The sequence below is a fragment of the Rhopalosiphum padi genome, chromosome 1 (genome assembly GCF_020882245.1).
Source record: "Rhopalosiphum padi isolate XX-2018 chromosome 1, ASM2088224v1, whole genome shotgun sequence".
Taxonomy (NCBI): domain Eukaryota; kingdom Metazoa; phylum Arthropoda; class Insecta; order Hemiptera; family Aphididae; genus Rhopalosiphum; species Rhopalosiphum padi.
In genome coordinates, this window is record NC_083597.1 from 46195562 (window position 1) to 46212170 (window position 16609).

General features: G+C 25.8%; 1 protein-coding gene and 1 long non-coding RNA gene across 2 annotated transcripts; one reads left to right on the top strand and one right to left on the bottom strand.

Moving 5' to 3' along the window:
• The first annotated feature begins 954 nt into the window (after positions 1–954).
• Positions 955–9522, top strand: LOC132932217 (opsin, ultraviolet-sensitive-like). The gene is made up of 8 exons (XM_060998487.1): positions 955–1093; positions 1187–1387; positions 2306–2518; positions 4613–4743; positions 5702–5874; positions 6274–6434; positions 7042–7143; positions 9075–9522. The coding sequence occupies exons 1-8, from the start codon at positions 1050–1052 to the stop codon at positions 9163–9165; spliced, it is 1116 nt and encodes a 371-aa protein (XP_060854470.1). The 5' UTR covers positions 955–1049; the 3' UTR covers positions 9166–9522.
• A 1732-nt stretch (positions 9523–11254) lies between these two features.
• LOC132932218 (uncharacterized) lies at positions 11255–15286 on the bottom strand. Its single transcript, XR_009662830.1, has 2 exons — positions 14098–15286; positions 11255–11516 (listed from the first exon to the last, which is right to left on the bottom strand). It is a non-coding gene; the product is annotated as an uncharacterized LOC132932218 (long non-coding RNA).
• Positions 15287–16609: the final 1323 nt, after the last annotated feature.

Here is a 16609-nt window from a genome sequence, read left to right on the forward strand (position 1 = left end):
AGATAATCGAGGTTTTACTGTAATTAAATAATTACACGATAAACCAATATACCCATATCACATTGAAATACATTGTTCATTACTTTCATTTGCATTAATTTATTATGTATTTATGCATTTAGTATAACTTTTCCGTTTTCGTGGTATATAAATATTTTTTATTTTTTTTTTATTTTTTTTCGAGACCATTAGAACATTTTTTTTTAAAAATAAATGGATCCCAGAACCATGCCTTCTTATAAGTTATAACCCATTAATCCGATCTTGGTTGAAATTACCTTTTTTCAATTTTATTATACCCCAGGATTCGCCAAAAAATGTATTAAAATTTTAATAATAGTGAAATTTGTACAAATTATTTCTGTCCATAAACCTAAAATCTAAATGTCATGAACTTAGATAAAATTATAATTGTATTTTTTTTTAAATTATTTTAGTTATTTGTAATATTTGCTTAGTATATATTTAAAGAAATTAATTAGGTACCAACTGAAATTTGATAAATAAAATAACTTAAAAATGTTCAGATCATTTTCACTATCCAAAAAAAGACATAAAACATCAATGTCAAACTAATATTAAACAAAATTTAAAATTATGTAATTTTCTACTATTTTAACTTATACCGATAAATTAATTTGATAAATCGTATGATTTATACGTTCATAATATTACAAGGTAAAATATATTTTTTCCAATTTTGAACGACGTGAATTTTCCATACACGAATTATTAAGCCATGTAAGCATGTTTTCTGCTTTGATTAAAAACTCAAACACATTTTGAATATAATTATAATACGTATTATAATTTAATCGTTGTGTAAATAACAGAATAAGGTTGTATGTCACTAAGGATAAATTTAAAAAAATAATAACAACATCCCTTGTAAGTTCGCAAGGATTATCAGTTGATAGGCTACAATTATATAATCCATGTTGTCCCTGTGATGCATATTATTTATATAAACCCAGATTGACTTAATAACTGCGTTTGTTTCGGTTGTAGTAGTGACTAGTGTTTTAGACTAACACTAACAAACATTAATAATGGATTTCAACCGAAGTGTTTCGAGACCTTTATCACAACTAGGGTACGGTACAAAATTATTAAATATCATAGTTTAACGCAATAGCACGATATTTTACAAGGTGATAATATCGGGGATGTTTTGATTTTTGAATAGTTCTAGTTTCATGGAAAATGAAGATGAACTTCAACTAATGGGTTGGAATCTTACTCCTGAAGATCTTACTCACATACCAGAACATTGGTTGTCGTACCCAGAAGTTAGATCACTCTACCATTATATTTTGGCATTTGCTTATACAATTTTATTTAGTCTCGGTGTAATTGGAAATGGCCTGGTGTTATGGATATTTTGTGTGTAAGTATTAATATTAAATTAATAAAATATACATATAAATACTCAATAGAACAAAATACGTATAATAATAATACATATAGAATTGAAAATTAACCTATTTTTAAAATATATTAACAGGTTCAAGTAAAGGTTATAGATATAGGTTATAGTACTTATAGAATTATAGTTATACTTCACTATTAAATGTAACATAATTTTTAAAAAGTCGTTGACTTATGTTTACCCAACTACTTATTTAAATTTTAAATGTATGCAAGCATTTTATGTAGGCATAATATAACCAAACTTTTAACAATTGATTGAAAACATAAATATATTTCAATATAATATAATGTACAAACACGCTTAAGAGGACGTTCCACCCGCATATGTTGTCTCCGTCTTATATACGTACGTTTTAATAAATTTCCGTTTATCAGTTTCAATAGTGTGTTTTTAGTTTTAATATTACATTGAATTGACCTATTATAAAACGTTTAGGTAAGAACATTATCTGTGTTCTCTCGTTGGTTTTTTATGATAAATTAATTTTTAGTTGAGTTATGAGTGTAAAAAATATTAAATATTTGAAAATGCTCATAATTCACTTAAAAATTAATGTATCGTAAAAAAAACTAACGAGAGAATACATATAATGTTCTTACCTAAATGTTTGACAATAGGTCAATTCACTGTGATATTAAAACTAAAAGCACACTATTGAAACTGGTGAACGAAAATATACTATGTCGTACGTGTGTAAGACAGAGACAACACATGCGGGTGCGACGTCCTCTTAAATGATTAAAAAAAAAAATAACAACCATTTTAATAAATAAATATATGTTTATATTAATATTTAAGAGATTTTGGAGGTTGTACATCGAATCTTATTTTTTGTGTAATCATGCAGTAAAAAAGAGGTATTTTTTATTTTAGATCAAAACCATTACGAACACCTTCCAATTTGTTTGTCCTCAATTTGGCGCTCTGTGATTTTTCCATGGTATTAGTACTACCAATCCTCATCTATGATTCAATAAATCATAAATATCCAGGCCATTTACAATGTCAGATATTTGCATTGTGCGGATCTATTAGTGGCATTGGAGCAGGAGCCACAAACGCTGCGATTGCTTATGACAGATATAGGTACCATCATTTAATTAAATGTATTATAATTATTATTCATTTAATAAACTGAATTTCTAGATTATTATGCACTAAAAATAAAAATAAAATAGATAAAATAATTAGCTAAGTTATGTTGGCTAGTTTTTTTTCTACTACTACTACTACTACTACTACTACTACTACCTATCGAGGAAATTTTATTTTTATTTAATATATTATATTACTAATCATAGGCACTATATAAATATATAAAATTAGATAAAAAAAAAATATTCAAACAAAAGTAAATTATATTAATTATGTTAAGTATGTGTAAAGCACAAACAGGATTTTCCAATTTTAGATTCTGAGCAGAGTGATATTGGTTTTACAATGATGTTCCTTTATTTTTATTTTTTTGTCTGATACCATAATTGGTAGCTTTAAAAATACTTTTGTCTTTTAAACTTCGGGCGTAGTTTCTAGTAAATACTTGGATCTTTGGATCTAATTGATAATTTGATGAAAAGGAGGAGAGTCAAAAATAAAAAAATCCCAGTATTTTATTTAATAATCAAGAAAAAATGAAAAGAAATAGAGAAAAGTGAAAATTTTTAAGGAAAACTATTTTTTTTGATAAAATCTATTTAAATTTTGTTGTTATAATTTAAAAATGAATAACAATAAACACTTAAATGTTCACTAAATATTTATAAAAGCAATTTCGATATCATTTTCAAAATATTTTTAAGCTTTCTGGGCTATTTATAAACATTTTAAATAGTCGATAATTTAAGTTTTTTTTTATTTATGTATGATGCAATTTTGTTTATGAGTAAAGAAAACTTGACAATTGAATACAAGGTTCCTCATGTATGAGATATCTTTACTGCAATTATAAATTATCAAAGTTACGGAGTCACAATTTTTTTATAAGGGATTTAAAGTTCAATTTTACGAAATTTGTCAAAATCACGAAAATATGTAAATTATTTTGTAGTTGAAAATATAAAAAAAACATTTTCAATATTAATTACCAAAGCTAGGCAATTTAATACAAAGTTCCTTTTAAATTATTTTATAAAAACACAAAAACCATACAAATATATATCAATATCAACATTATTTTATAGATGATTTTATATTGATCAAATTTTGAAAAAATTGGATATTTAAACGAAAAATACGGATTTTAATTACATTACTCAAAATCACAAGAAACTTCTCGTTGTTATTTAGCTATTTAGCATACACAATGCCATTTTTAGAATATTTTTATTAATTTGAGGCTATATAAACCACTAACCTATATTCACATTGCTCAATGGAACGTTGATATTAACTACATGACTTTACAAGTTACAACATACATTTGAAATAAGTGTATTTATGATTATATAATAAGTATAGAAGTATAAAAAGTGTAATCATGGGCGCCGAGTTTTCTAATTTATATGGGGTGCCCAAAATCACAAAATTATTTAACTTATAAGTGAAATGAAAAATATATTCATTATTCAACAAAGCATTACATAAAAATTATCATTTATATTTATATTTTTATACATGTATAATATTAACGTATTGAATATTTATAGTTTATTTAGATTTATTTATTTAATACATCAGTGATTTATCCTATTGAATTAAGAGCTAAACCCGACATCGACTATACAACATAGCAACTTCCACTGTATTTTATTTTCATCTACTTATAATATACCTATTATATTATTAGTAGAACTGTATTAGCCATTAGGTATGAAGACTTCATTAGTATACTAGTATACATGAGTTTTATTACATCTAAGTTGTAAATTTGTAAACAATTGCTCCAATCATGGATTTTCAAGAAAACCTTAAATTTATAAATTTAACACTATATAAATATAGCTATGCCATTATATTATAATTTATAATATAATTATTTTAATATTATAAACAGTGTGGAATGTGTACATTGTCCGATCTATTTGAACTGCGAATACAAATACATTGTTTTTTTACAATATTTTTTATAAAATGTATTATTTCATACTGTTCATAATATATATATATATTATATACATTATATACCTATATCGTTTTCATAAATAATTGAAAATATATTCACATTCAATTATTATTTTTTAGTACAATTGCAAAACCATTCGAAGGTCGTATGACTTATGGTAAAGCATTAATATTGATCATATGTATTTGGATTTATGTTTTACCATGGTGCATACTTCCTTTAACCGAAAAGTGGAATCGATTTGTACCAGGTGAGTTGATAAAACTGTATAAAAATAAAATTGTTATTCAAATAAATGTTACAAATAACAATTACTTGAAATTCTGATTAAATTTAATAGACATTTTATAAATAGACGTTTTTTCTAACCTACCATATGAAAATAATTATAAGTGAGTATAGTTAGTTTAGTTTGATAAGTTTTTTTTAATAACATGTTCTATAATTCTATAGGAAAGTCAAAATAATTTAGAAACTAACAAAAAAATTCAAACAATAGCATTCTTAAAAACGGCATACAAAATTACAACTACAATTTTTGACCTACGAGGCTACGAGAAAATTGAGGTCTGAGGAATTTTTTATACAGCCCCATGATACAAAACTTTGAATAAGTCTTATAGAAAGGACAAATAAATAGCGTTTTAAATTATGGCATAATAAATAATTATAGTTACAATATTTAACTTTGTTTTTGTTCTATTATTTTGTACACATAATAATAAATAATAATATTGTCGTTCATATTCATAATTATTGTTTTTAGAAATTAAAATTCAAGCTCTGTTAATGATATTTTTCAGGGCATTACATAAATCTCTTAAAAATGGTAATCTTTTATACATATATATGGCATACAAATCTTATGAGTAACTAAACTAAGTATTACATATTTACATCTATAATACTTTTTTAATTAGCAAAAAATGTGATAACTGAAAATATTATTAATAGATACTAATGTTTACTAACAAATAACAATAGCATTAGGTACCTAGTTTTTTAAAATTTATCATTAATAAGTACAAATAGATAATAATTTTTACATAACTACCTACCTATTGATGTACTCAAATGAAGTATATGCGACAATATAAACAATTATTGTAGTGATACTATAACGACATAACAAACACTAGTAAATATTTTTTTTAACTTATTCTTTGTTTGAAGGTAGTAAATTATATAATAACAATTTATTTTTTCAGAGGGTTTTTTGACAAGTTGTTCTTTTGACTACTTAACGCCTACCGAGGAAACTAAAGCTTTTGTTGGAACTATGTTTGTGATTTGTTACGTGATCCCCATGTCTTTTATAATATACTTTTATTCACAAATTGTCTGCCATGTGTTCAACCATGAAAAAGCACTTCGTGAACAAGTAATTCAAATCCAACTTTAAATCTAATATATATAAATATATTTCAGATTTTTAGATTTTTAGATTTAATAAGTTTTCTCAGTTGTTCATATAACTCAATTAAAAAATATTCAAAAAACATAGTCCTAGTTTTTGTTTTATACTTCTTTCAAGTTTTACGAAGTTCATCAATATCATAAAAAAATATACAAGTTATTACTTATTTTATAGGAATAATACCTTATATAATTTTATTACATCAAGAATTTAAAAAAAAAGGTTTGTGCAAAGCCATATAAATTGTTAATGACCGATTGAAGTTAAAATGTTGACAACTTTGGATATTAATCAACCTGTTTGTTTTGGATTATTATTATTGAAAAATTTAATCTAAAAAGCGTTTTTTTTTACATCTTTTAGGCTAAAAAAATGAACGTTGAATCTTTACGAAGTAATCAAGATGCAAACGCTCAATCAGCGGAAGTTAGAATTGCAAAAGCTGCAATTACAATTTGTTTCCTGTTTGTAGCTGCTTGGACACCATACGCAGTAGTCGCTATGATTGGCGCTTTTGGAGATCAGTAAGAGTTTTGATACCTTTTTTTTAGTTTATAACTGAAGGCGTCGCGAGGACAGCTTTCGCAATACTTCGCGACGAAAAGTTTTCATACCTACCTCTATTTAATATGCCAATATGCTATACATTTTAAATCGGACTTCTGAAAAACCATATTTACCAAACTTCTACTAGGTATGATGGATAAAATTAGTATTTTTCAAGTAAAATAAGCTATTCATATTAATATCTTTGAATTGTTTAAATTAATATTTTCGTTTTATTTTATCAGGATATCTGAATTGATTCCATTAGAAATAAAAAAATTACAATAAATAACAAAGGCCCAATTACTATAGTATGAAAAATACGTTTTATACGGTTTCTAAAGTACAAAATGTATTTTTAATTTATGATTTTGGTTCATTTCTAGGTACAGAAGTATTATTATTAAAAAGTTTGTAGGTAGTTAAACAATTTTGTTCTTTACATATAAGTTTTCTTCAATCATCCCCCTGAAAAAAGTGAGAAATTTCAAAATCAGTCTTTTTTCTTATATAATTATAAAAATGTATCAAATTGTTACAGTTTCCTCCTTAAAATTTGTATCAGTAATAACCTTTTGTTTTTAGATCTTTACTAACACCTATTGCATCAATGCTACCAGCGGTGTTTGCCAAGACTGTAGCTTGTTTCGATCCTTATGTATACGCAATCAGTCATCCTAAATACAGGTAAATCAATACAAAAATTAACAATATATACAAGTATTATAATAATTAATATTTTTTTATACATAAATATAATAATTTTGAGTTTTAACAAATTTATAGCAAATTACTATAGTGCCTATGTATATAGGCGTAACTTGGCGGGGGCGATTTGGGGCGACTGCCCCCACGACCAAAACAACGACTGAACTATACTATTAGTTAATTATAGTCAATTTAATTACTGTTTGTTATAAAACTTATAGTAGGTATATATAAAAAAATGGTTGTAAAAATGATAAAACAATTTTATTATAAAAATTAAATTTAAATAAGATTTTGAAAATGTGTAGATTCGCAAAAATTATTTTTGCCCCCCCACGTGAAAAGAGTCCAAGTTACGCCTATGCATGTATTATTATTATTATTTTATTTAGTTTCTAAACAAATAGGTAATGAAAACGATTTATTTTACAGTGATTTGGATAATTTACCAATTTATATTATTTGAGCTATATCATCACATTGTGGTGTGTTTTTATTGATTGGAGTTAGGCGTAATTCAACAGTGAATTTTAAAATCCGAAATCCCCCCCCCTCCAACTGAACTTTGGGCTATAGAATTTATATAACGGACTTATTGATTTCTAAATCAACATTCGACATTTTTGAACCTTCTATTCTTAACAATAAATTATCACAAATGTTTGTTTTACCGTGTTTTTTAATTCATACAATATAGGAAATTAATATACCCTTGATAATTTTGGCTACCTTTACTGGCATAAGCTTAACAATTGTCGGGGCATAACCCGTTTGGGCGTAGTTTAAAAAATATTACATGAAAATTGTTAACACGTTTAGACGAGTTTATGAAAACACCTTTTGGGCACAATATTGAATATTGTAATTAGTAATCGAAAGTCTTGTGTAATCTATACTTATACTTAAAATATTAAGAAAGATTTGATTGTTTGTATTGAATAGGCTCCGAAACTACTGAATCAATTTAAATGAAATTTGGTACATAGATAGTTTAGACACTGAGAAAGGACATAGGCTACTTTTTAATACTAAAAAAGGGCTGTAAGGGATTGAAATAGGGGATGGTATATATTATAACAAAATTAATTCAAACAAATTAAATAAATAAAAAAAAAAGTAATTAGACATATTTTTAGTATTCTAGCAACCGCTTATAGAAGAAATAACAAACATAACTAAATAATTAAAAAATACATATACGTTTTTTGGGTCAGCTATAATATAAAAAAGTCTCGATTATCACCTGAGGTGACTTTTGCCTGGGCAACGCCAGGTGGGACAGCTTTCTTTAAATATTTTTGGAAGACTATTGAGCCAATTTGCGGTGTCTTTTGTGTAAAGCTAATAGGCTCAGATTTAGTATAATATATATTCAAAAGATATATGTACCCAAATGTGCTATTATGAAGGAAAATATTACGCCCTAAAGTGTTCCATTTTGGGTAAATGCGCCAAAACGTATTCCCCCCCCCCCATCTTCGACCTTATTCGAGCGTTCAATTTATCTACTTAAAATTCACCAATCCTATATACAACTATAAAAACGGATTATTTTATTGTTTAAGTATATAATGCATCAAAAAATTATTATTTTGGTTATCTTAAAATCGTATTATTGTCATTTTTTTTCATCCCTTTTGGTCGTATTATTATACTAAATATTTATAAAATTAGAAATATGACTACAAGCCATAATTTAAAACTATAATACCTACAATAACAATCAACAATTGGTACCTATCTATAATACACATTATAAAAATATTACAGAACATTTTTTTTAATTGCTTAATTTACAATAATTACAATACTGCATATATTTACGTATTTCATTGTATGTATTTCCTAACAATTATTCAATTATTAAATTTTTATTGTATAAAAAAAAATTGCTTGAATTTGTCATTTAGATTAGAACTTTCAAAACGTGTCCCATGCTTGGGTATTAACGAAAAACCTCCGGCAACAAGTGATACACAATCAATAACTACTGCTGCTTAATGAATTTCATGCTAGTTCACAATGTGATTTTTCAAATTTCAATGTTTAGATTTTAATCGAAAAATAAGTTAACTCAAATGGATAATATAGCATTTAAATGTAAAAACAGAAATTAACTATAATATATTTAGTGTAAGTATCAGTTTTTAATGTATTAAATATCTCACTTATATAAGCGTGTAAGTGATTGACCAATATTATACATTTATATTGTACATGTATAATGTCCTAATTGAAATTTTATTTAAAATAATAATACAAATACTTACATTTTCTATAAAATTATGATGTACCTAATATTGTTATTTATTTTTTTAGATTTTAACCTTTTATTATTATAATAATTTGTGACTTTGATTTTTTTTCCTTATTTATAATGAAAAATAATAATTTATAGATTATAAATATGTTACCATAAATTATAATTTGCAATAATTAATCGTTAGCTGTACAATAATGGCAATGATTATATATTATACTATACTCTATTCGAAGTAAGTCTGGCGAAACTAACGGAGCCGGCGCGCGTAGAAACAGCGGACCACTGTGATTGACTGCATTGACTAGGTAGGTACTTACCGTAATGCGTAAGCCACGTGTTGAAGTCCTGATTTTCGGTATTTCCGCCAAATGTATTTTGATTAGAGTATGTATATAGTAACACAGAGTCGTTCTTAGGAATTGCGAAGCCCGATGTGCAAATAATTAAGACGCTTAAAAGGACGTAACTCCCGCACGTGTACCTAGTCTTCGCCTTACAAATGTAAAACATAGCAAAAACTGCGCAAGATAAAACCACTCAGATAAACAATTTTAAAAAATTGATAAGCAATACATATAGCCATATAGGTACCTAATAAAAATATTATCCGTGAAATATCGTCTTTATTTTTTTGATATCGCTTACATGAAAAAAGTTCTTATTATCTTGTGTTTTTCAAACTTAAATAACTTATTTATAGCATTTTTTTGTTTTATTTCAAAAATGAATAACTATAAACACTTAAATGTTCACTAAATATTTATAAACATTTGAAATGGTCAATAATATAAGTTTTTTTTATTTATGTATGATGCAATTTTGTTTATGCGTAAAGAAAGCTTGATAATTGAATAATTCGATATCGAAAAAATAAAAACAGTATTTCATAGCCAAAATTCTTCTTTTTATGTGGTGAAAATTTTTTTTCTTAATTATTATGACTATTGACTTTAGCCTTCTCGATTCTTTCCCGCGCAAAACAGTTTATGCAATGTTTTACATTTGTAAGTCAGAGACAACACATGCTGGTGTGGCGTAGATACTCTTATCATACATTTCTATTTGCAAGTGTCTTTAAAATAGGTACCCATTTTTTATAGTTCATAATAATTGATTCAAAATTAATGAACTTCAAAAAATTTATGCATTTTTGTTAGAAACAGAAAAAAAATCGTAGTCTATAAATTACACAGATTCATAGCAACTGAAAAATTTAAATGGGCCATCTCTTCAAAAGAGCAAATTATGATGGCTAAAGCCGATAAGAAGTGCATAAAACAAAAAAGAAGGCAGAAGTTCTACAGTTTTTTAAAAGTATTATTGTACTTCAATGTCATGTCTTAACATATTTGACACATTATATGCTTGACTGTAATAATTACTAATAAGTTATCAGTTTATAAATTATTAATTATATCACTAGGTACCTACTTTATTTCTAAGGAATTTCTTTTGAAAGGTTATTTTTCTTTATAAAACATTAACTTATAAAGTTATAAATGCTATGAAACTATAAATTTAAAACCTATTTTCCCATTCTATTTTTTCAAACTGGAGGCCACAAATTTAAGTAAAAAGTATGAGGATTAGAGCCAAGGCCTTACTTCCCTTCCCCGACCACAATAAGGGGTTACCTAACGTCCTAACCTAACTTTGAATTTAGTACACATACATAGAAGCAGTTAGGTATTTCTAGTCCAAAGTAATCACTGAATTTTTTTTATTTTAAAAATAAAAATAATGAACTATGACCATTTAAAACTTTAAAAGGTAATGATTAGAATAAATACATAATTTTTTAATATGTTAAATTATAACAAACTTAAGTACAATAGGGAATATATTATATTATTATATAATCAATTAACAACCTTAAACATAAACAATTATTTTAAATTTAGAAAAAAATAATAAAAATACAGTAGCCATAAATTAATTTGTCCAATTAAACATCACCAGTCTTCATTTTATTTTTTTACAATACTTAGAATTTAAACTTTTATAAAAAAATATGATAACTGTAAACTACCTCAAACAATACTGACTGCACATTTGATATGCGTTATCTAAGAAGTTTCTAATATTGCATCTGTAAAAATACATAAGTATTTATTAGAATTGTTGACAAATTTGAAATACTTAAAAATTAGTTTTAATAAACTACCACTTTTAAAAATTAAACCATATAAAGTAAAAATGTGTATACATAAATATTCATTTAATACTAGAAATATCATTTTTACAATGCAAATCGATTCAGTAATATTGATATTGTTGTAGATACCTTTACAAAAATGTAGAAAACATTTATGTTTAAACTATCTGTTATTGTTTTGAGAAAATTAATGTCAACTGTAGGAACATCTTTATTAATTTTGCATACTAGGTTAAAGATTATTTTTTTTTAACATATCAAAAATACCAATAAGATTAATTTTAGCTGCAATACTGCATTTCTGAACAGAATACTAATATAATAGCATTGTTTGATTGTAAAATTTAGAATGAAAAAATAAACAAATGTTTAGGTAATATGAAAGTTAGAAACAAATTACTTTGAAGAAAATTGCAAAATGGAGATTTAGAATGAAGATAATTTTTATGACAAACAAAATTTGTTTTTTAAAATATCAATTCAATAAATTTGTAATATTATTAATGTTTATCACAATATAGTTATAAAATATTGGCTATGGCATTGACAATTGATTAATGTAACCAGATACGTACTGGGGGTGTCCGGTTCATTGGGAAAACAGAGTTAACTGGCCCAACTAAAGGTGGACAAGAAAAAAAATAGGTGAATAAAAATATTTTTTTTTTTTTAAATATTAAATCAATATTGTAAATTATTAGGGTAGAAATTAGTATAAATACGTACAATTCAAATTAATTATATCATTAAATGGTCACTATCATGTATAATATTTTATGCATTTGAGACTAACATTTGGGTAACTTCTTTCTTAAGGCAAGAAGTTAATAATTAAAAAAAACTTCTATACTGTAATAAAATGTATTTTTTGTGTATTCTATTACAGTCTTGTAATATATCATAATGTATATTAAAGAGTAAACCGCCAAGTGCCGTTTTTCAAATGTAAGTTTAGCCATTTTAAATTTTTAAGATTTTAAGTCTGTAGTTGTCTCACTGTATAACACGTTAATCAAAAATTACTATAAAATATATTTTAATTTAATACCATTCAGTTCATGCCACATTAATTTAAATGAAATTATTCTTATAATCGTTTATTAAAAGTTAAAAACAGCAGTGCTGAATAGAATTAAATTTATATTTTCATTATTTTTTATTGGTAACAACTCACATTTACAACTATTTTACAAATATATTATAATAGGCCTCAATAGATTTATTTTAATATTAATAATTATATTATTTTAGTATAAAGTTCATAAATTTACAGCTAGCCAGCCTTAGAAAGCCTACGACCAATTAAGCCTATTTTCAATGTCCCAACAGGCCAGTCCGCCTCTCGGTATAACATACTAATATCAATATAATATTATATACTTGATCCCGAAAGGAAAAAAAAAAATTTAATTTATTATACATTATACTCGATAATTAAAGTAAATTAAAGTCACACATTATCTAGATTTCCTATCTAACTATACATTTCCACTAAATGCTCATTTTATCCAAATTTTAGATAATTCTTAATCATAATTTTTTTTTATTGTATATATCAAATATTTAAAAAGTATTTGTTTCAATTACTTATTCATTTTTTAATACCTGATAAAGTACTTAATATTTTATTTGTCTTAAAAAGATTTAATTTATGTTTATTATTATTTTTATTATAAATCCTGAAACAAACAATATTAAAAAAAATAAAAATATCCTATAATGTTATACAAATGTATTTGTGTTTGTAACTTTATTTTGTACATGGAACTTACACAATGATCCCATTTTCACAAGAATTATAAAAGGAAATTATACATGATCAACGTGAATATTAAATACCATATAACTTTTCAAATTTACACGCAATCAAAAAAGAAATTTGAATGCAAGTATAAGCTTTTAAGTTGAATATTATATACAAAGATGTAAAGGAAAACATTTTGAATATACATATTTTCCTAAACCGTATCTCACAAATAAATGTCCTTGCTGTGGTAGAAAATTATTCATTCAGCTTATTCATTAATTCTCAGACAACAAGTCATTAGCTAAAATATAGATATTAAAATGATATACTCATTGCTCACTATTCACCATATACTTATAAAATTAATAATTTTTCATATACATTCATTTCTTTATAAATAGTGTTATGAAAATATGCCGTAAAATATGCCAATTCACTCCTGATTATATGGCTTTTGAGTTGTAAGTTGTAATACCAAAAATAATGGTAATAAACCCTATAAATGAGATTTTAATAGAAAAAAATGTTATCTAATGATAATAATTCTGTAATACACACTTTAACAATATATAAGGATTAGGTTACGGTAAGTTTTAATAATTGTATGACATCCATAAATCTCATTCCAACATTGTTTTAAAGAAAAAATTGTCTCAGAGAATACTGACCCTTGAGAAATAACTAATTAAGGAAATAAAGATGGTAATATGTCATGGTAGTATGATACTATAAAGTCCTACATAAGAAAAAAATAAATATATAATATACCTAAGTGACCAAATTGAGCTCTTAGGAATAGTCGTATTGACTCCGGATAGTATCACCTATCCGTCAGCCCTTCGACCGTCCGTTTGTCAACCCAGGCGTTTGTTCGACAAGACCGTCACGTATGAGCCGCAACAGGGATAGGATACGACCGATAGAGTCTAACAGTCTCTCGTGCAGTTCAACACACTCTCTGATGGTGGGCAGTATGCTGTGCACAGTCCGGGCAAACTCTGTCACTCTATTGAACACACTCTCCAGCAGCCGGAGTCGATTCAGGTCATTTGACATGACGACTGACAAGGAGGAGACTGCGAAATGGAATAATGGGGGCCAGAGTCGCAGCTGATGGTAGTTTTCTTCAGTTGTTGGATGCGCATGGACCAAGACGTTCGGCTGTTCGTGCTCGTACGACGAATATTATTAAATGGCAAAAGGTACAGGGATTTTTATCGACCCTAGTTCACTCGTATGCTACGATTCTAGTAACAAATTTTGTAAGAACCATACATGATATAATATATATAATAAAAGTTTATTATTTACAAACAAGCGATAGGTACTTAACTAAACGATAGTTAATAACGTGTATTATTAACGTTTATGGTCGAACGGTCAAAGTACTCAAAGCACATAGTACATAAATATTAAATATAGTATCACGATTTAAGATAATATTATCTGTCATATTTGTGCGAGCACAAAATAATATGTAGATAATAATCGTTGAAGTCTCGAGAAGAATTTTTTTTTTTATCAGACCTGTCACCTGCGCATATCAAGAATTATCAACCATCGAGGCATGTACCCACCTACCTAACTATTTTTGTCACTTTTGGGCTTTTGGGGTATTTTTAGTTATTTATAATTTTTGTTTTTATTGTTTTTAAACATTAGCAGTTTTAAAGTTTTTCTTATAACGTCGAATGTCGATAAAAAATGTTTTCTGTTTAAACTGCTTGTTCCATATAAATGTAATTACTTAGCTATTCAAAAATATTAAAGATGCAAGGGAGCGAATTTTTTTAAAAAGCATCTTAAGTTTAATTAGTTTGACAAAACTCGTTAAAATCACAAACATTTGTAAACTTTAGTAATTGAAAAAGTATTAAAATGTTCAATTTTTATAACTAAGTCATAAAAACTTAATAAAAGGTTCCTCATAAGTAGGTAGTTCATCATTCTGTATTTCGGTAATCTGTAACCAAAAAATTAAAGATAAATAGTAAATACACAAAATATTCATACGAAATCATTGTATTATAAACAATATTCAAACGAAAAATAAGGATATAAGTTATTTTTCAGTATTTGTTGGTACTTCAAATTTTTAATGTTTATTATATTTTATACACACGAATACACGATATTTCTCATGTGTATAGTGTCAAAATATTTTGAAATTTATACCATAGGTATGAAAGAAATGCTAATATAAATATTTGGTTAAACTCAAGCACGTATACAGTGGGGGTCACCCTCCCCCCACCAAATAATTTCAAGTAACCAGGAAAAAATTGTTTTATTATGTTGTGGCACAATTTGTATTGCTATGTTTTGTAACCCCCCGAATTTTTTTTTGTTTACGTGCCTGGTTAAACCTACGATTATTCGTTTTTGAGTTAGAACAAAAATAATAAAATTTATTGTATGGAAAATTGGTTTTGCGTATAATTTCTTGTTTTTTCTTAATTTTTTTCCCCCAGTTATTAATTTAAGTGGGAATTTTTAATGTTGATCTCTCCAAAAAACCAATTAGAATCAATATTTTTCCAAACCACCTTTAAAGTTCAAAATCGAAGTATTTTTTCAATTACTTATTAAGTACCTACATAAAAAAAAAACACATTATTGTAAAATCTTGTAAAATAAATACATTTATTGCATCGTTTAGAATTTAAAATATTCATTTAAAGTAACTTACAAGTTACAGGAACCCTAGTCTTAACTCTTATGTGTACTTATATATATAAACTATAATATATAATTATACAACATATTATATATTGTCATTTGTCATGTTTAAACATTTACAAATAAGTATAGTCTTGATAAATCAGTACTATATGCAACTCATTTAACTAATATTGACAATAACACATGTGTCTTCGGACATCGGTACATGGTACCTACTTATAAACTTTGTTTTCGCCAATTTTAATGTTAACAAATAACAATTAACAATGTTCAAGTGGAAGTACCTACTTGATATCGGAAAAGTTGGTACCTACCTAAAACACCTATTAAGTTTTGTACATTTAGAGGAAGTATCTTTTATGATATAATCTAGTCAGGAGTTATTTCAATTGTTACAATTATTATAGTTTAATTATCCAGTTTTCAGTTATGAATTATAATTTATATAGATATGTAAGATTTGGTTAAGTTTAACCATTTGATATGTTACGAAGTTGCGATAATCTATTCTGTGATGTTACACATATAGGTAGGTACCTAATGTTATTAATGTACATCTTATATGTATATTATATACAATAAACATGTATTCAGAAAT

Coding starts and splice junctions, on each gene's coding strand:
- LOC132932217 (XM_060998487.1), top strand. CDS start 1,050: ATGGATTTCAACCGAAGTGTTTCGAGACCTTTATCACAACTAGG. Junction 2,519..4,612: donor ATTGCTTATGACAGATATAG/GTACCATCATTT, acceptor ATTATTTTTTAG/TACAATTGCAAAACCATTCG. Junction 4,744..5,701: donor GTGGAATCGATTTGTACCAG/GTGAGTTGATAA, acceptor TTATTTTTTCAG/AGGGTTTTTTGACAAGTTGT.